This window comes from Mugil cephalus, chromosome 19 (genome assembly GCF_022458985.1).
Source record: "Mugil cephalus isolate CIBA_MC_2020 chromosome 19, CIBA_Mcephalus_1.1, whole genome shotgun sequence".
NCBI lineage: Eukaryota > Metazoa > Chordata > Actinopteri > Mugiliformes > Mugilidae > Mugil > Mugil cephalus.
The window spans coordinates 12469160-12490114 of record NC_061788.1 but is presented as its reverse complement, the minus strand read 5'-3'; the positions used below and the strand labels follow the sequence as shown (position 1 = coordinate 12490114).

At 41.6% G+C, this 20955-nt stretch overlaps 1 protein-coding gene across 2 annotated transcripts in view; it reads right to left on the bottom strand.

Annotated features, from left to right (window-relative positions):
• The window catches only part of rai14 (retinoic acid induced 14), a 33241-nt gene that overhangs the window by 10556 nt on the left and 1730 nt on the right, over positions 1–20955 (bottom strand). For both annotated transcript variants that reach the window (XM_047570231.1, XM_047570232.1), the window contains exons 2-7: positions 20811–20892; positions 4059–4189; positions 2518–2606; positions 2329–2393; positions 1469–1526; positions 1215–1285 (exon numbers count right to left, since the gene is read on the bottom strand). In XM_047570231.1, the coding sequence (XP_047426187.1) occupies positions 1215–1285; positions 1469–1526; positions 2329–2393; positions 2518–2606; positions 4059–4189; positions 20811–20846 (450 nt within the window). In that variant the 5' untranslated portion in view covers positions 20847–20892. The remainder of the gene's footprint in view (positions 1–1214; positions 1286–1468; positions 1527–2328; positions 2394–2517; positions 2607–4058; positions 4190–20810; positions 20893–20955) is intronic.

The window sequence follows — 20955 nt, the reverse complement described above, 5'->3', positions numbered from 1 at the left end:
CAGATGTTTCTCTATTTCTGTCCAGAAATTGTGTTTATTTAAGTCAAACATAGAGCGGGTACAGATATATGTTACAGCCATGATGTTCATGCTGGAGGCTAAGAAGCTGGCATGTGTAGAAACGCGGCAGGAACGGCAATATGTTCCAGACCGCTTTGAGGTTGGCAGCCTATATGTCCACTAACGGGAGACAGAGCTGCTGAAACCTCACTTACACATTTGCAGATGAGTATGGTTGGAAAATATAATGCTGTTATATGAAAGTGGACTTTCTCATTCTTTTCTTACACTAACAGTAAATGTTAAACTGCGTAAATGTAGAAAACGCATAATCTGAGTGAGGATCACTGTGCTGCTTACGGTTTTCCAAAAGGCCAGACAAGTAATTATTTGTGTTCATCATTTTTGGACTGAGAGAATAAATTATCTGCAGACAACAAGCACAAATGGCACAGGAAAAACTAAACGTCCATGTCTGCAGGGATCTAATGTGGCTGCATCTGGTTTAAACTTTAAAGTGCTGAAAGCCAAAAGACGGAACATTCGTCTTTCACCGACAGAAATCAATGTTTATTAGAAATAAAATCTTTATATGTAGGTCAGGAGACCTTTAGACTAAGTGTTGATCTCCTACAGCCCGTCTCTGGCATGATCATAACAAAAAGGACATAAATGGGCAAAATCTCGATTTCTCTTCTCCCATTTTTCTTTCGCACGCGCACGCAGACACAGACACAATTTCATGCTCGCACACTCCAGCTGGGCAAAAACCACAGACATGGTGTGTAGCTGCAATGGAGACCACATGTCTGCAGCCTGAGAACAGAGTTCCCACAGCACATTGACCTTCTACCTCACACACACACACAACGCTGATCAATCTTAAACGAGGAGAGGAAATGTCAGTTAATGAGGATCCTTCATACTTGTAACAACCGTTGTGAGAAATAACCGCGGTTCATTTAGCAAGAGGTGCAGCCAAAACTAAAATCAGCAGAATGAGATATCTGCCAGCAGATATTCAACAGACGAGTAAATCTTGTCTGCTGTGTACAGTGAAATTCCTCTCTGGACGTGTGACAGCAGAAAGTGATGAGAACGGGGCTTAATGGAGCATTTTTGTGGTCTTGACTCGGTTTCAGACCCTCTGTCTGTCATGCCAGGAAAAATAAGTCTGGGGAGGATGGAGTGGAAGTAAGAATGAAAGCACATACTGCATCTTTCAGGTTGACGGGGCTTTTGTGTTCACACAGCAGTTGGACGATCTGGATGTTGCCGCTGGCAGCTGAAGATTAAATAAAACAGACAGTCAAACAGTGAAGGAAAGAGTGTTTGATTGAGCCTAACTGGGCTGAAATCACTCAATTTCTAATGGGGGACTGTATCCGAGTACATTTATAGCTAAATCTTAAGATATATTATGAGGCTGGCTTTCACAGGCCCGTTCACATAATTAAGAGACACTTACCAGCGTGATGGAGAGCAGTCTTTCCTGAGCTGTCTACAGCATCGATGGGACATTTACTCTGCAGGATCGGGAGAGAGAACACACTTTTATTAAGTACAGCAGTTCAGAGCTGTGGGATCATTTGTCTGTGCCGTGAAATCTTGAGGTTTTCTACATTGTACTGAAACCCTAACCCGTGTTTAATTTAGGTTTTACGTATTGTATAATGATTGGAATTGTGATAATGTTAGTGGAAAAACTGGCTTGTTCCCTTTTTGATTTCTATAGGGAAAATGGTGCGTACTGTACACAGGCTGCAGGGGAAGTGAGGCAGCATCACAGTTGGCGTTTGGTTGCCAGTAGTTTTTTGATGTTGGTTTTTGGTGTGTGCTTACCTTTAGACTAAGCCTGAAATGTGTGAGAATTAAGTAAGTATTGGCTTATTGCATTGACACGCTCTTGTTCTGTACGCTACATAGTTTACAAATGGAAATAACCAGTTACAGATGTTAAGAAAAGCAGTATGTGGGCAGACAACAACTAACTGAACGTGTGTCTGGATGTTTGACCGGGTAGACTGTCATGAGTTCAGTCAGCAGATCAGAGCGGGGAGTCTGCTGATCTACTCCCACAATCAGCAGACGGAAGAAATGAAGCAGTGAAACCATCTCCGCTGTAGGTTTCACGCGTTCCTGTTTCGTCTGCACCAAGTAATGAATCCAACAAGGAATCCTTCTGTGTGACACTGACATACTCTTACTTTCATGTTTCTAGCACTTTCAGTGCTTCAGTTGAAAACATGTCACTAGAGCTAAAATATTTAGTTTCAGTTAGTAGCGCGATCATAACTTATCAAATCCTCCTCCGTGTTTGAAGCTTACCTGGATGAGCTTTCTGCAGCATTCGATATGATTGTTTTTGGCAGCCAGGTGTAAAGGACTAAAGCCTGAACGTGAGTAGAGAAAAGATTTGATTGACAAACAAGCAATATATGCAAAATCTCACATTTCTAAAGAACTACAGGAGAGTTTAAACACTTATCCTACATATCTTTTATCTGCAGTACATACCAGCAGCGTCAGTGATTGACAGGTCGGCTCCGTGAGCCAAGATGATGGACAGACAGTCTGTGAGACCACGGGCAGCTGCTACATGAAGACTAAACACAAAGAACAAAAACGTCACATATTTAAACAATTCAACACCTCTCTCTGTTGAATATAAGGCTCTGCCTCTACCTGCCGTTCTTTAATCCTCGTAAAAATCAAAGTGTGACAAACTTGTCTGCATTTTTTTTCAAACGGTCGTCTTCCTGGAGTCACCATTTATTTTTCTGGTGTTAATTAGAGGTAGCTTGTACAACCTGTGGAAGGAGCCAGCCCAGTCATTTCCCTCTGTCCTGTTTACACTTAGGCGTTAGCGTCACAACGGAACAACTTGACAACAACCGCCGAGACACATTCACACCACCCGTCAAGGTGGTCTAGGACGAGGACCGGAAAATGTGTCATCAAACTACATAAAGATTGTGGTCCAAGTCGTTACGGTGGAGTCTAAGCCAGGTTAGCCGTTGTGCTAAGCTAAATTAGATAAATCTGAGGTTAAACTAAGATAAACGCTTTAAACTCGTCAGATAAATAACATTTAGAGTGAAAGTACTGCCAAGCATGCAGGAATATCATACGTTGGTATCACCCTGTCTGAATTGTTTGTGCGTGTGTGTATGCTGCAGGAGATAAATACAACCACTTTCCAGCTCAGTGAGCAGAATGAAAAAAAAGACACAAAAAAAGAAAAACTACACATGCCCACTCTGCATAGATTACACACAACTATGCCCACATGCCTTTCAATCAGGTTTTATCACCATAGAGATACTGTAGACTCCTCCTTTGTGCGTCCTGAAAAGATTGGAGCACTGTGATCCCTAACCAGGCTGTGAGTCCGCATCTGTGTGTGTGTGTGTGTGTGTGTGTGTTTGTGTTCGCTCGGAGAAAAGGTCAAGGGTGTGAACTACTACCAAAGCCCCCAGTGTTTGTTTCAGTGTGTGAGAATCTGCATACATGTTTTGATCTTGCTGGCTCTTGTGTGTGCGCTACTGAACACATTCAGGTCAGCGGGTGTTGTGTTTCAGAGAAAGGAGGAGGTCAAATATTAACACTGAGCCTCTGTGTTATCGACAATCTGAACCGGTGAGCAGCAGCAGCACCACCTCGGCCGCCTCTGGCTCTCAAAACACTGAATGTCATGGAGACGGGGAGAATGGCAGCAAAATGTCAAGAACTGAGGAGAAACAGCTGTATTTTTAGATTGGTCATTCATTTTTTACACGGTGCTGTGGAGCGTGAAAGTAGTTTCATAAGCGCCAGAGTTAAGAATTAGAGCATAAACTGCGGAGGTATGTGTAATCCTTTATATTGAGAGGAAAACTGAAGAATCACCAACATATTACATGTTTATTGTGAACCATAAACGTGTGAAAATAATTTCTCTGGAGAAGCTATGTTGTGACTTTTTCTCTATTGCCCTCAAGGGGGAGTTGGGTCTAGTAATCGTGTGGGATTCATGCAGATATTAAACACTGATCTTATCTTCAGTAGATAATACTTACGCTGATTTGCCCTCGCTGTCCAACTTTACGGCATTGGCACCTTTCTTGGCGAGGAGCGGCGCCACTTTGTCCACCTCGCCGTGCTCCACCGCAGCGAGCAGGCGCTCGTCATTTTTGTTCCACTCGTTGGCCTGTTGGATTTGTTCAGAGAAGAGATAAAGAGGGAGGACGAGGGGGAAGAACAAAATGAGAGAGTTATATATCAAAAGGGAATAGGTTGGAATGGGGAACGGAGGCGTTTTTCAACTTTGCTTAATAATTAATTTGAAATAAATATCGTGTCGTTTGATTTGCCTAATAATAAGGCAATTAAATCGTTGCGTTAGACTGCAAAATGGCTCATCTGTAAATCTATGTTTCTAGCTGAAAAAGAGGAGATGTGGAACTGAGAATCAAGAAGGAGAAAAAAGTGTGTACGATGCTTGACATCACACACACACACACACACACGCGCGCACACGTAGCATCAACATGCTCACTGACACACTCATAAACAAACCAAATGGCCTCACATTTGCATCACCAACAGGCTGTTCAGATAGAGAGAAGTCAGCTTTTGGAAAGCTTCGAGCATGATCTCATCCTGAGACTATCTTGCTACACAGCAGTACTGATGGTTCAGGACATTGAACAGAAAGAGCCGACCGACTCTGTGAACTAATAACGACGTGGCACGGCCAAAAACGCGTGCTATATAATTTCCAGGAGAACTTACAGTATTTAAGACAAAGTAAAAGGAGTTAAAAGACAGTAAATGTTTAGTCAGTCTGGGTAAGGGAGAGAATTAAACCGACCACCCACTCCAACATGTTGGCAGCGCGAGGTCATTAGTCAGCTCTCCCTGCGAGCACCTGGTCATATTAGGATGCAGTACAGTATTAGATTTGACCAGATAGCCTAGTGACCTCCACGTGATAAGGAGGTGAACTCCGTGACTCCATAAACACTCGGAGTGGTGGCAAATTGCGTCCTATTTTTAAGCCGGCGGAGCTATACAGGGTGCACATAGCCTCTGTGGCAAACACCCAAATGCAACCACTGCAGTACATTTTGCACAGCTGGTAGAAACACGCAGGGCAGTAAAAACCCACTCTGTCACTGACAGCTAGGGCGACCACTGAGCCCTGCAGCCTAAGCCACCGGGTCATTAACATGGATCAGTGAGGAAGTCAGAAATTGTATTAAAAGCGTATTAAAAGTCTGAGGCGACTGAGAAAAGTGTTCTCGCTTTCCTCGCAAAGACATCTAGAAAATAGATTCTTATCCAGCTGTAAACCGATGCCCACGCACACAACATACGCGACTCCTTGTGAGTCAGGCTTCAAGGCAACACAGCAAGAGGTAAGAGGTGGCGTAAGATGAGAAAGTCCTCTCAGATTAGAAGAAACAGACCGGTCAGAAGAACTTAGAGCTGAACACTAACAGAGACACATGAAAAAATATAGGAAATGTACAAGGCTTTATTAAAGCTATCAAGGCAGAATTCGTATTTATAATGCATGCACGGCGCTGAGATTTCAGCATGTAGCAAAGCTCCCAACCACCTTTTACTCTTACGACGTTAAAAAAAAAGTGCATGTTGTCAGATCTGCGCCACATGCAGCCATGCATCACTTGGGTTCATTACATGCACGATTTTACTTCCATTTCCATCTGAAGATTGACTTTTAGATTTTATAGCATTTATCGGCAACATCACCCGAAACTGCTCCTATGAAATAAAACCCAAACTTGTAGGGAAAAGGAGAAAGACAGAAACTCTTCTACCTAGTAACTGCAGAGGAAGTGTGCGTGTCTGCCACTATGGCTGGTGTGTGTGCGCGGTGAAACATGACACAGCAGGAGATAGCTGGAGTTATAAAAGACGCATCCCATGTGGTGTGGTGGTGGTGGTGGTTAGGATTTCTTGTTTTTTTTCGTTTGTTTTTTTGCAGACGTGGGCTGCAGTAGTGTCTCAGTATGGAAACATGATTTTTATAGACGGTCATGTTGTTTAATCAGTGGACGGAGCACTAAATGACGGGGGACTTTGATGTGCACACATGTGAACACAGCAAAATGTTCAAACTGAACTTTGAAAGCAACATGAGGAATTTGTTTACTTTATTCAACACGTGTTTAGTGAAACAGAAGTCTTTGTTATTTAGCGGCGAGCAGCACTCGCCTTATCTTGTTGTGTGGACACCAGGAAGGGCAGAACCTAGTGCTGTAATTGAGTGCCTCTTGGATCCGGAAACAGCAGCAAAACAAACCCACCCCTATAGATACGCACTGAATAACAGAAGCCGTGAGATCCTGAGGACGCTGACCGTTACCACTTAATTCAGGCTTTAATTTAAGCCTAACTTTTGTAATGCATTGGAATAGTTCGGTATCATCAAAAATAATAATGAGCTCCCTTGATGCTGCATGAAATTGTATAGTAATAATTTGATCCAATTGTTTGATTTTCATCCAGTGTTTGCTGCATTCATGCTTAGTCCACATTAAAAACCCTGTATTATATAATTTTTAATATTCCAAGTAACTGCATTGTGCTTCACTAAGAGATTTTTTCTGCATGCTAACATACAGCAGGAGCAACGTATGATGTATCACCCACATGAATGTGGCCATCTCAGCATCCAGGTTTCACTCAAGCAGCAAATGTTACCACCTGGCATGTAAGAACGTAACATTCAGACATGGTCAAATAGCAAACAGAGTATGTCACAGACCATACAGAGTGATACATTTGTTCAGTATAAGAACGGAAATGGATCTACAGATGGGATTAGTTAGTGATTCATGTTAACGTCAGAGGACACCGCAAGAAAATGAGCAGAATTTCTTGGTTCGGAGTTTCTCACCGTCGCCAGCAGACCACTAATAACACCAGACTACGGGTTCTCTGTACGCTCGCTCCACTGGAGATTTGTTCGTGCTGTCGCTTGTTGTTTGTTTCAAAAAAAAAAAAAATGCAGAACATTTAGAGCAAAGAAAAGGGAAGCGAGGTCCACTACCACATTTCTTTTAACAGCTGCCTTCACTCGAATCACCTCATCGGGACCACCGCTGTATGCCCACAGTGTAGAGTCAACAACCCCTTTCTGTATTAAACAGGAATACAAACCGCTACTGTTTATTAAAAAGGTCTGGAAGACTGGAAAACGAGCCATTCAACATCTGCACAGCCCCAGTGTTCATGATTCATGTTGTTTGTCTCATATTGAGCGGGACTTCCTCTTTGTACACTGAAGCATCACATTGGTCTCACTCCACAAGAACCAAAGGGGAAATAACTGATTAAACACCAGGCGCTAAATTCTGGTTTTGCATCACTCTTCCTCCGACTCTTCAAATTTATATAAACGTTAAAAAAAAAAAAAAAAAAAAAAAACATCCTGTCCTGTCCAAATGCTGTCAACAGTGAATGCTCATTAGCAAGAACTGCAAGCAGGAGAATAACTAGGCTGGAGCTCTGCCAAAATAAATACCCTGTAACAGAAAGAGTCTGGGGGGGAAACACTGACGTACTCTATAGTATGATCAAGCCTAATGACCTCTGTGATTCTGACGGGCCGAACACAAAGTGAAGGGCCGTCGTGACAGAGCAGCGTGACACCGATAGCATTCGACTACATTGTGCCGGGCAGGTTTAAGTGGAGCGGAATGCGCTGCTCCACTTTCTGCCGCATACAAAACTAGTGTCATCGCAGGGAGGCCGATGAAATAATCATGCGCCTGCAGAGATGGTGCTAAATCAGACCACAGATCCAACAAAAGGCGGCGAGACTCAAAGTCTATTCAAAGGTTTTTCTAAATGCACACACAGGTTATGTCCATTTATCCATTTTAATATCCCAATATCAAATATCTGAATACCACAGCAGTCCCACTCCTCAATCTACTCAACCAGGCTAAATCAATACGTTGGTTTTGTGATTTTCCTTTCAGTTATGTAATTATAAACCAAATAACTTTGGGGTTTTCACTGTCATAAATTTATATGCGCATAAATTTTATACGCCAAATGACTAATTAAATCAGAGAAAGATAATAGCAGATTCATTAAAGAAAAAGGTTTAGTTGCAGCCATACTCCTCATCCTGTCAGATTCAAGCAGTGCAACGACTTAATTTCAGAAACCGGGAATACCTTTGGACCATATCTAGAGGTATTGAATACTTCAGGCTTTGCCAACACAGAGGCCATGGGTCACAAATCCTGAGATTATAAACCAGTAAGACCACTGGGGTGCTGTTTGTATCACCAGGAAGTGCTGTTTTGAGCTGAGTTTCCTCGAGTGCTCATTGCTTGTGCCGCCTGGTCACCTAGTCCTGTGTTTTTAGACTGCAGTAAGAAAGGGTGTGTTTTACTTTGAGCCCGGTTGTTCTCCACTGTCTTTTGGCCCTGCCCTTCATTCTGCTCTCAAATTGCGCTGCTGATAAACTAAGTGTGTTACTTTTTGACCAGGTGGGCTCTCTCAAGGTACACATAGACACAAAATGGGACAGGCCAGCCGATGTAAGAAAAGAAAGGACAATTGAAAGAAGAGTAAAAGGAATTTGCTGTAAGATGTGTTGAGAGATACATTAGGATGGTATAAATCAGACTTTTTACAACTTGCATTATATGCTGTTTATTGCTTTGAAGTTTTTCATTTTCATTTTTGAGATGCGCTCCTCCTTAACCATCACTGGACTTAGTTTTTGTTAAGTCCTAGAAACAAATGACAGAACTACAACTTCTATCATCTGGTCTTTACTACTGTTACACAAAAAATCCATCAACCTCACGACTGACGTATGAACATTTCTCTTTCTCTGAACCCTCAGACAGAAAAACAAACTACGATCAGGAAATAGTAAATCCTACATCATATTCTGAAAGTTCAACCACTAAGAGCGGCTGAAGTTTGACACATAAACGTTTACTTTAGAAAAGCTTTAGGACTTCCCTCCTATAATCCCAAAATAACATTTTTGTTGATCTGCACATTAAAATGTGTTTGCTCTCCTTTGATTTTCTATGTCCTCCTGTTTACTTTCACTATGGCCGAAATCCCTAAAAACCTGACGAGGGGAAACTGCAGTAAATGAAACTAGTTTAGTTCCACATTAAAATTAACCCGATAAGCAAAGACATCAAAAGTCTTCCGTGATTCTTTTGTTCATAAGATCTGTACACTTAAAAAACAATTTCCCAGGAAGTCTACTGTATATCCATGGCAAATTTCGAGTTAAGGAATTACTTTTCCAGATGCCTTGTCGTGGATTAGAGGGAAATTTGACCTGACGGTGGCACCAAAATCCAAGCTAATAACACTGTGGACATGAAAGAAAATACCCAAACTAATTTCATGGTGATCTGGCCTGTAATTGTCAGGAAATCATGCTCTGCACTGAAGTGTTGGAGAGACTGCCAGACCGAGGCCGAAATATTGGCCGGGCAAGAAAAAACAAAAACATAGTTTATTGTGAAGAGAGAACGTGGGTGAAATAGATAAATATAGACACTGAACAGAGAGACTGCCTCACTAAAAGGCTAAAAAAATGGAAGTGAACACAAGAAGATTTGTCCTTTGACTGAACAGGGATTATGTTGTTTATGGGATTACATGCAGAGATGAGAAATAAAACTAACTAAACATGAAAGAAAAGTAGGTTAGATGGGAGGAAAGACGTGAACACAACCAGATTTGACTCCAGAGGGGAATAACATGGACACGAGTTCAAAGACTGCTCTTTGTTCGGGAGTAGCTGAGAGACAGAGGAGGGCAGGAAGCAGAGGAGAGGATGGACGAGTGAACAATGTACAGAATGAAAGGAAAAGAAACAGAAGACAGAGATTGACACATCTACAATATCTCTGCCCTTTGATCAGCAGTGACTGTTAACTTCAAACCCCTTATCTGCAACAAAGCAGATGCTCAAATATCCTCAAACAATACATCCTTTCTCTCGGGCCACAGCTGAGACCGCTTACTGCCCTCTGCAACACACACACACACATATACACACACACACACGCACGCCACAATAGTTTACTAGACTCTAAAACCAGGACTAAAAGAGTTAGTATACAGAACTGTTAAACAAAGACCAGATGGTTGCTCTTAAAATGAAAGATGCTGCCATGTATTTCACAATATTGCCTGATGTCGGCTGCGTGTTTAGATAATGACATAAATTTACATTATGAGAATGTTTTTCTACTTTCCAACCTTGTTTTTTAAAATTCACTGCAATCATACCTGGGCCAGACTCCCTCCCTCACCCACCGCTACATATATTTTAATCCCAAAACTAGCATATGTCGGCAGTACATTCCCCATCTGGCACGTTTCTGAACATCTGTCATAAGTGTAATTAAAGAGTACGAGCCTTGACCTCCTACAGCCTTGTCAGATTTAAGATGGACAGTTTGGAGAAAAGAAAAAAAAGTTTTATGAATGAATGCAGCATTCATTTGCCTTGACGAGACCTGGTGCCATTACCCACAATGCAACTCAATGCAAAAAAATAACTAAAAAATTGTACTTTGGTGTTTTAGTTTGGTCTGAGTCTCATCCACTAACATGGAGTCACTAGGGGGAGCTCTACTGGCTTTGGTCATGTCATCTATTTTTCTTACAGTTTATGCTTGTGACGTGTTTGCTGAGGTTTTCAGAGAAGACAGAAGTGAAAGTGTGTGAGTGAGTGTATGTTGCAATTTAGTTGTATGGTGGTTTCTTTGTGTGTTTATAATGTATGGGTATGTTGTCATTATATTCTCTATGTTTAGTTACCCAGTCATAAGGTTGCACAACTGCTTAGCCAGACATTTGCCCAACAGCAGGATTCTCACGACTTACATTCAAGGTTAATATATAAAACAATTTTGTATAAATGAGCATAGTAACCACAATTTCACAATTGTCCGTGTTTGCTTCTTCTCTGAAATTGCAACTGGATATAAAGTAAATTTACATTAATTTAGACATAAAGAGTTTTCTTCGTAATTCAAGAATATGTCAACAATGTCATGCTTTCATTACACCTTAAGTCACACAGTCTTCAGCTTGCTGACCGTTTGTTGTCTTTACACAAAAATCGTGACTTCCAGGTCATGTTAGCAGTGCTGATGTCGCAACCAGATATCCCACATACGCCATAGTCCTCCCCAAAACCTTCTCACAGACTAAATATGTTTCCCTTTGAATACACCACAACCAAGTGAAACTAGCACTGCTTTAGCAACCAATGACTGCCAATGGAACTGTTTTTTTTTTGTTTTGTTTTTGTTTTTTTTTGTGCCAACTTTGCCAGGAACCAGGACTGCCAAGGAGAACATTTGTGTCTTGGATGCGATAAGAAATTATTAGGCAGCATTTTGTCCTTTATTTTAAGCCTTCCTTCATTTGTGTTACTAAGCCCAACAGTCATTCAGTATTTATAGCACATTTAACACTCCTATAAAAATCTAAGTATGGGAAAAGTGTTTCTGAGACGACGTCATGCCAACTATGGCACTGAGGCTCATGCTTAACCCTTCGCAGTATTTCCAAAACTGCACTATTACTGCATACTTTCTAACTAACAAATTAAAGATATGATGTTTCTCAGCATTTACACCATCGCCTCCGTCTCGTTACTTCACCGTTGACTCTTGAACAACTCCCAACTGTAATTAGTTGACCTCTAATTAGTTTACTTTTTATTTTATAGGTTCACTTCACTTTACAGTGTTCTTCTCATAAACAACTTGTGTAGTTACAAGAATACTATGAGACCACCGTGACTCTGATGAGCGCACGGTCACATATGTTGTAAATACAAACGTCAGCTAAATGTGAAATAGGATTCCAGACATTATATGCACTATACTGTAATGTCCCAAGTGCATTAAAGACCTCCAGCAAGTAGATTATCTTACAGCCGGGGCTCTTTTAAAACACGATGATTTAATACTTTAAATGCATAGACTATTTTAGAGCTGAAGGACTGGTGCAGATGTCTAGGGACCTTTTTGGGCACAAGAAGACCTCCAGTAAAAAAAATAGCTCTCGTGCAACACTTCCTCCTGACACAAATAGCCTTTCCTGCCCTATAAATAAACACCACTGGAGTTGGAACGTAACCAGCCTCATTACGCTCAAGGGCTGCTCATAAAGTCAGTGGAGCAGGGGGTCCGGGGAATACACAGTATCACTCAGTTTTGTCAAGATAGGAAAGGCATTTCAAACACACGCACACATATACACAGACGGTGTACCAAAAAATGAAAGTACTGAGGAGTCAAATTAAAAACATTACACACACAGCCTCATGAACAACAGACCATCGACAGGAACTGTTTGGCTAAACTACTTCCCTAAAGTTGCTCCATAAACATGAATTCATTGAACTAAACTAAAAACACAAACATTAGCAAATGAAAACAGTTCTCGGAAGTCGCAAATCAACTACTGCAAAGCCAAAAGTCTCTTATAGAGGAGGATTTTTTTTTTTTTTTTTTTTTTTTCAGGTGAACTGAGTCTAACCCTCCCTCCATCCATCTCCTAGCATGAATATTGTTCCAGTTGTTCAGCGCAGGCCAAACTAAACAACCCGTCTGGACCAAACTGGGGGCGGGGAGCCTTGACTGCTCCTCGCACTCTAACAGGGCTCCTCTCCTGCACGCTTGCTTCCCAGTCATCTGCAGTCTCTCCTCCTCCTCCTCATTATCTGTTCATCTTCTCGTCCTCTATCCAGTTCTCCCTTATCGTTTTTCCATCAGTGTCCCTCTTCCATCATAATTACGTACAACCCCTCCCCGTTCATCTCAGCCTTTCAGCTGAACTCCCCACACTCACCTTATCTGACTGTGTGTTTTTTCTCACCAGTGATTAGTTACGTCTACACCATTACTTCATCCGCGTGCGCAGGCCAACTCGTGATAGTCGAGACGAGTCATGCTATATTACGTGTGCTGCAAACAGTTTTCTAAAGAGCTCACTGATAAATAAACCTACACATCAATCAGATAGATGAAGAATTTTCCACAATAGCTCTGAAATACTGTTTTTACCACAACAGTCCGCGTCAGACAACAAACAAGCCCGAGCACAAACACACACCCACACATAAATGAGCATGCAAACACATGCAGGCATCAGGATCGTACCGGCCTTCCCTCAGCATGCTCAGTGGTTCATGTACTGGCTGACGAGCAGGTTTCCTGACCGTGTGTCCGTAGTTCATGTACACGGGCGATAAGGAATAAAGAGATCCCATGGGCAGTTCCCGCTTTAATTGGATGCCTATTTAAACAGGCCTTAAGCCTTTTCCCCCCCGACTTTCTGTGGATTCATTTAAACCGCTCAGGTCTTTGTTTTTTAATATTTTTGTGCATAATTATGGGAAAAAGGGGAGCGAAACTTTAGCATAATGAGAGTTGTCCCTAGTGTAATTAAACCACCGTGACTAAAGCAACCGCATAGATGGACTGGACATGACTTGCATGATAAGTTGTTGTAAGCAAGAAAATAGGAGGATGGTCTCAATCCGCTTACAATCGCTTCCCAGAGCAATTAGTTTGCAGTGAGAAAACTTGTTACTATTTATAAAATTATGGTTCTACAGCAAAGCAGTTTAACTGATGTAAACGTCGGGTGAATACGTTGCTCTAGGCCTCCAGAGGGCATCTTCTACCTCAGGGGTCTCAGCATGTAGAGATACACAAACAAACTAAACATGTTCATATACACAACACTGGCATGTTGACCACAAAACAACAATAGATACCAGTGCCCACATTTCCCTGCTGATGCTCCATTTTTTTAATGCAATCACGGCCTGATTTCCTGAAATCCAATTTTTCTGCAAATAACCAGTCACACTGAGCACAACCAAAACAAGGTTAAAGGCCACAATGTGACAAAATCATATCAATTACGTTCTGAATTAGAACAAATATAGGCACGAAAACCCCCTGAGCTAAAATGACGTCGCCTAGATGGAAAGACTTTCTTTCAATGTATCAAATAACCGATCAAGCAGCTAAAGGAGTGATTTTCAGTTTTATAAAACTAGCCTAGCACATGTGTTTTTGCATGTTTTTGCATCAGTATTGACTATTAATTGAATATTCACTCTTAAACATTTTGTAGTGAGCGAGTGAGTCATCTCATCTCTGAGTTATCTCTGATCTTCCATTTCCTGCCGTCAATCAACAACACATAGACGGCAGCCGTGCACACCCTTCCTCCACCTCATCTCCCAGATTAATGCCAGGCTGTCTCTGAGGTTTTACTCTCACTCCTAGTACTAATACGCTTTTACTACACCCCTCCAGAGCAAACTATTACATGCCAAACCGAGTCGGACTGGGCCAAATCAAACCCAGCCAAGGGGGGATACTTTAGGCTGTGGTTCTGTTAAAAAAGAAACCTGTTTATAATTGCAATTTTTATTTTTTTTCTGCAAATGTATTATATTCTCTCTTTTATGGAAAAAGTAGGGCGCAACATTTTTTTCTAATGGGCTATATTTTCCTTGAATGCTGGGACGTATTGTGGTTTACTTAACCACACGTTGCACAAAGCATTTTTTAGAAATGTTTATCATGTGATTTTTCTTTGCAGTTCTGCTCCGGTTAACACACCAGACACATTTCATAACTCCTGATAAGGAGGGCTCCATTCCTCCCATATTGGTACAGCTCAATTCAGACTTCATACATTACAAAGGTGCCAAAATTACAGAAAAACTGTAAATGTGCAGTTTAGTCTGCGTGTCTCATGTAGCACAGATGAATAGAAGCTATGAAACAGATGTGCGGTGAAAGGAGACGGAATAATCCACACATCAATTAGACGCAGAGAGGGTGGGATGATAAGAGGAGGGGGGGTGCGTGCGACTGTCTGTTGTGGATCCACGGACATGGATGTGAATGTGTGTGTGTGTGTGTGTGTGTGTAAGCCTTGAGTAATCCCGATTAGTCTAGCAGCTGGGGGAGAAGTTTTAAGCAGTGTGACAGTATGATGGGCCTGGTGAACGTTCAATACTACTGTCAACAATAGAGTGCACAGACAATATACTCTGATTCCATGTGTGTGTGTGTGTGTGTGTGTTCGCAACTGCACAGCTTGGAAATAGTGCGCCTGGGGGATGGTAGTAACGGGCTGAGAGTAAGATAATAATCAAAGCTAATTAAGTCGTTTAGAGAAGCTCTGCTCAAACAGCAGGCAGGGAGTTGTTAATGTGGTCTCAAAGGGTCGACGCACACTACAAGAGTCAATTAAGACTTCTCAAGCTAATTAAACATGTCTGTTTTTCTACGACCGAAATGCGTTCAAAGCACCGAGCACTGAAAGCTGGAACTGAATGTTCTGATTTGCAGTCAAATTCCATGTAATCAGAGTTTGGCCAGTTTTTGACTATATTTTTGGCTCTTACAGATTCCTGGGTATAAACTGGAGATTTATCCTCCTTTTGTTAGACACAAGCACTAGTTTGTAGAAAACCGTGTTTATGTTCCACAAAAAGTAACATTTCGGCGTTGAAGCTGAAATGTTCATTTGGCCAGTTCATTAGGTACACTAGTGACAATGAATGCATTATAATAAAACAGTCCTGTACCAATACTTTACGTTGACAGCCCCCTTTTTTTGTCAGCAGGCTGAATAATCATGCAGTTGAATTACCACCTTTCTTACGCTGTTTCAACATAAACTAAACATTGTAACCTTCATGAAGCTAAGATCTAGTGCAGGACTGTTATATTATTCTAGTGTACTTCATGTTTAGAAATGGGTAGGATTGGTTACGGATAAGTTGAAAGCCTCACCATCACTCACTTTCTGACATCACTTTATTTTACAAAAGGTTGTGGGATTTAAGAATCAAAATAAATTGGCATTTAATTCCAGATTTAATCAAGGACGTTTTTTTTTTTTAAATATTAACACTACAAAGAGAATGATATTCTCTTTGTAATCTAATCTTGTAATTTTATTGATGTTATCTCTGCAGGTCACAGGTCATTTCTGACTGTTCAGACATGGCAGAAGCAGAAAGCCTCTAAAGTCTTGGTGTGTGGCTGTTGGCCAAACCCATTCCCAGAGATTATCCTGTCTGCTTGTCTCAAACGCTGTTCTTTAACCCGCACATGCACATGGGAACTCCCTTATTATTCTGTTTCTTTGGCTTAATATGCATAGCAGAAATGATCCACAAACAAATCCCATAATGTCAATAGTGTATTCCAAAGATATACACCGGTGCAGACACAGAGTCTGGGAGACAGACATGCACAGACACATAAACACTTGCTAGATTTCCTCTGATTCACTTTGACCTTGCATAACTACACACATGCTCACAGACTGAGTGATAAAGCGACACTGGTGCTGCTCCCTATTAGGCGCTGGTATTCCCACAACACAGCAATGATGGGACCAGAGCAGAAAAATGAACCGTTCTTGTTGTAATCCACGAAGATGCAACACGCTCTGTTGCCTTCTCGGTTAATCTCCCGTGCAGCATTAACACCGTCTGATATTAAAACATGGAAATTCATGTTCAATTTAAGCGTGGGCGGCGTTTTCACACTACTTTAGCTGCACGGAGCTTTCACAGCGCAGCATTGGAGAAAGCTGATCTACTTAACCTGGTGACACATTCTGCTGAGTGTGCCTGGCTGTGCAGCTTTAAGCTAGCCTGCTCGTTCTTTCCACATTCACATGTATTTCTCAATAATCAAATATGCTGCCAGGTCAGAAAAAGATAATTAATGCTAATGAAAAAAGGCGTTTACAAAACATCGTGTGGGAAGAGTCTGGGAAAAGTCTGTTTTTGTTAATAAAGGAGACGACATCAATTCACTAGAGTTATGGTGGAGACCGACAGATGTTGACTTAAGTAATGATGGGATATAGTATTACATTCAAACACGGCTTTATGTGCCGGTGATGCTTGATTTATTTCATTGTGACATTTACACCTATTTAGTCAGTAATTTCCTGCAAGGATGAAAAGAAATGACCGATACATTAGGCAATCAAGACTTTTTTTCTTGGTGCACTTCATGCTATGAATTATAGCATAAGCCAAAGTGATAGCCTGAGATAGTCCGTAACCATAAAGTTACATAAAACATATTTACAGGTATACAGGATGCGTTTATCACAATGGTATAAAGGCCGATCAGGCGTAGCGCGCATTACTTATCACCTACTTTGTGACTGTTCAAACGCAAGATATCATTTATGGCTGCTTTAAATAGAAGCTTCTACCTGTTGTGTGTTGCACAATTTCTGCAGCTCAACATGAAGTATTCCTCATGATGTGAAATGCAGTTCAAAATGAGCTTCGATATAATGCTCCCTGAGTAAGCCACGTGGATTTAAACCCGTGAACTGAATTAATGTGATTATGTGTTTGCTGTGATGGAAAAAAATGCTCTCTTGAACAACTTTTCAGAGGCAGGGAAAACACAGGCGCACTAACTAGAATTTTTGATTGCCGTCTAGTGTTTTTCAGAGCTCTGGCACTGGAACTCGTGGACTCATGATTACTGCTGCTTTAAAATGATGTGGTTACAACATGGGAAGACGCGCACGCCAAAAGCTTGGCGTTCAAGCTAGTAGCATCAGCCGCAAGTCATGAGAACACTGCTGCTAGTGTAAAGGTTGGAGTCTAGAAGCCACCAAGGCTAACAGGTTAGCACGCTAACGAGTGGGTAATGGCGGAAAAACAAAGTTATAATTAAAGGATGAGGACAATGCCAGTATCAACATTTTCCTTAGACGCATTATAAAAACAACTCCATGGAGCTAAATGACAAAATGTTAACGTATTATCCATCTATAACATTTCTAAAAACATCTTCATGTGCATACGACAAGAGGGGGCTACACATACGGACTTTACTCTTGAACGAAGTAAGAGCATTTGACAGTAGCATTCAAAGTGAAAAGTTGAGCACACAAAACCTTTGCTGGTCAAGTCATAACATCAGCTGTGAGTCATGAACGCCACCGCTAGGCTACTGCAACCACCTCCCATTCCTTTTCACATCTCTGCCTTATTTAGCCGTCACCGCGTCATTGACGTGTTTCAGTAACGCTTCGGGTGACTGATGCGTTCGGTTCACCTAGCCGGACAAGGATCCTTAAAGAGAAGCATTTAGTAATGATTTCACACTGAACCACAGATTCCATTGCACATTATCTGGGAATGTCTTTCAAAAAAAAAAAAAAGAGGGGGGCTATTTACAAAGGCACGAATTTTCTGTTATTTTGTTGAAAAAAATGCAGGGCTGGTTTTTGGGGAGAAACATTCCTGGGTAATCTGTCACTGACACACACTCCCTAAAATAGAACCAAAGAGATATTTTCTTTCTATTACGGTTGCTCAGGGTTTCTATAAAAAGCTGTGGAATGGCTATTGGCTAGGATAAACATGTCGGCCTGTGAAACTTTTCATTTTACTGCATACCTGGATCATGACCATTCATTTTAACAAAGTGTGGGGCTACGATACTATCGATGTTTCACCACCATCTCCACAAAACTGACTGTGTATTACACTGAAAGTCTATGTTCGGAGCACAGTTGGCTACATATGCTGCACTTTTCCAGTGTGTCCACTGTGTTTTCTGAATATAGAGCAGCATAATCAATGGAAACATGCGTGGCATACATACACTGAGGCTGTTGTATTGACGATGTGCAGGGCTTCGCATGAAACCCAGAATACGCAGAAATAAAGATGCTTTGGGAGTCAGAAATGTTAAATCATGTAATACTCTTAAGCCAAACAATAACGTCCTTTGATTGTATAATTGCACATAATGCAATTGTTCCTAATGAGTATTAAATAAAATAGCGTGATTCCTTTTCTGTTCCAAACGTCATATGAATAAACAGGTATGAAAACGGGCGCCTGTTATATAAAGCAGGAGAACAAACCCGACAAGTACCCAGGCGATCAAAGAGCGACAATGTACTGTATGTGGGTGGGAGGTCTGCAAAGGAATGCATGACGGCAAATGGCATCAGTTGTGTTTCTAAGCAACATTCACATCCACTGCTCTTCCCTTCCTTTCTTCTCTCATGCCGCCTACGACGGGGGCTATTTCAGTGAGGACGAGCGTTTCGCTCCCAAAGCATCTCAAACTGTTTAAAACGGGCCCCGTGCACTCACTTCCTAAAACATTAGGTACACTAATGAAAACAAACACATTCTGATGTAAGAGCCCTGCACTTAATTTCCCTGTTTTTTTTTTTTTCCTGTAACAGACCCGATGACTGTTTGTGTTGAAGACGTGTGGCCGGTCACCTGAGTGAATATTTTGATGTGGGATGTTGTTTGTGGTGCTGTTAAACAGTATTGGATGTGAAAGTGTTTCTGTTATTTACCCTAAACATGGAGTTGTCAAACTAATAAATACAAACCACAGCCTCTCAAATTAAAACATAATAAACAGCTGTGACTTATTTAAACCAAATTCTGAATAGAATAACCTTTATTTGAATGCATTTGTTTTCACTTGTGTACTAAACGTGGTGGCCAGTGAGTCTGTATAAATAGTTTCGACTGGGAAACACCCAGTAAAGGTGAGACAAGACACAGTCCGTTTTACTCACTAAGGAGGAGCTATTTGACCTCACAGCCCAGTGCTGGATTCAACATTTTCCAGAACAATGGCCACTATTGTACTCCTCCACATAGCTCACAGAATTTGCAATAATTTACCAATATTAAGCAGTAGGGGCATGTAAAAGACAGTAGGCCCATTTAAGATTGCGCAATTTTCTATTATTACGACTTTAAGAGCATGTTTTAATGTTTTCCTAGAAGTTCCAGAGGTGGGTCTCCTAAATATTTCATTTACCCCTCTTAGCAGGCGCCTTTCGGTATGTTTTGGGTGTAATTGAATAATAGCGCCCATAATTCTCCCTCTTTCTCACACGGCAAACATACCATTTAACCAGAGCTCACCATCCTGCCCCACCGCACACTCTTAATCTCATGGAAACCGTCTACATAAGCCAAGTGTCTCATTTGCTCAGCGTTCTTCGCTCCGTTCGCCAGCTTCTCTACTTCTGACTTTTGACACGCCCTCCCCTTCCACCGCCTAGGACTCATTCATCACGAAAAACCTCCAGACTTTTCCTGTCTCCCGGTTGGCTCCGTGTCATTAGGGTCACCGTGACAACAGATGAGTCAGACGCTGCGGAGACGCCTCACTTCCTGTGAGTGTAGAGCATCTCAGACTGTGACCAAATGAATGACTGTGAACCAGTACGGAGAGATTACTCCCGAAAGACTGATTCATAGTCAGTGTGATTGAATCCTCATCTGGAGCAGCGCAGAGTCAGAGTATGGGAAGATGAAGTGACTGTGAAATGCTTCTGTGCTGTCTGTCTTTATGAAAGTCCCTGTCACATCGCTAAGAACATAAATAGTAATGGTAGTTTCGCAATGTTATGACTTCACATCCAGGTCCTCGATTTCTCATGACACACACACTAAGAGCTGCATTGTTTTATGTGAAATCCAGCATGACATATTTTGTCTGTTTTCAGTACATGGCATTTGTTTTATTTTTCAAACTTATTTATGTTTTTCCTGAACAAATATAACAAGCCACCGGGTTCTGCCGACTCCAAAGCGGAGCTAAAAAGTCATCCACAACTTCTCGAGCGCAGACAGCGACTCATCCACGCAGACACATACGCGTGCACACACGCGGCAGCTCGGACACACAATCCACACAGTCGTGAACACATGTTACGCTACTTACATCGGTTTTTCTAAACTTGGCTTTGAGGCTCTTCATGTTCAGTCTGAGCCATGCAGTCACTTAATCAATCGTTCAGTCGAGGCTGTGAAGACAAAAAAACACACACACACACATGTTTAAATTTAGCCTCTGCCATGTTAGCTCC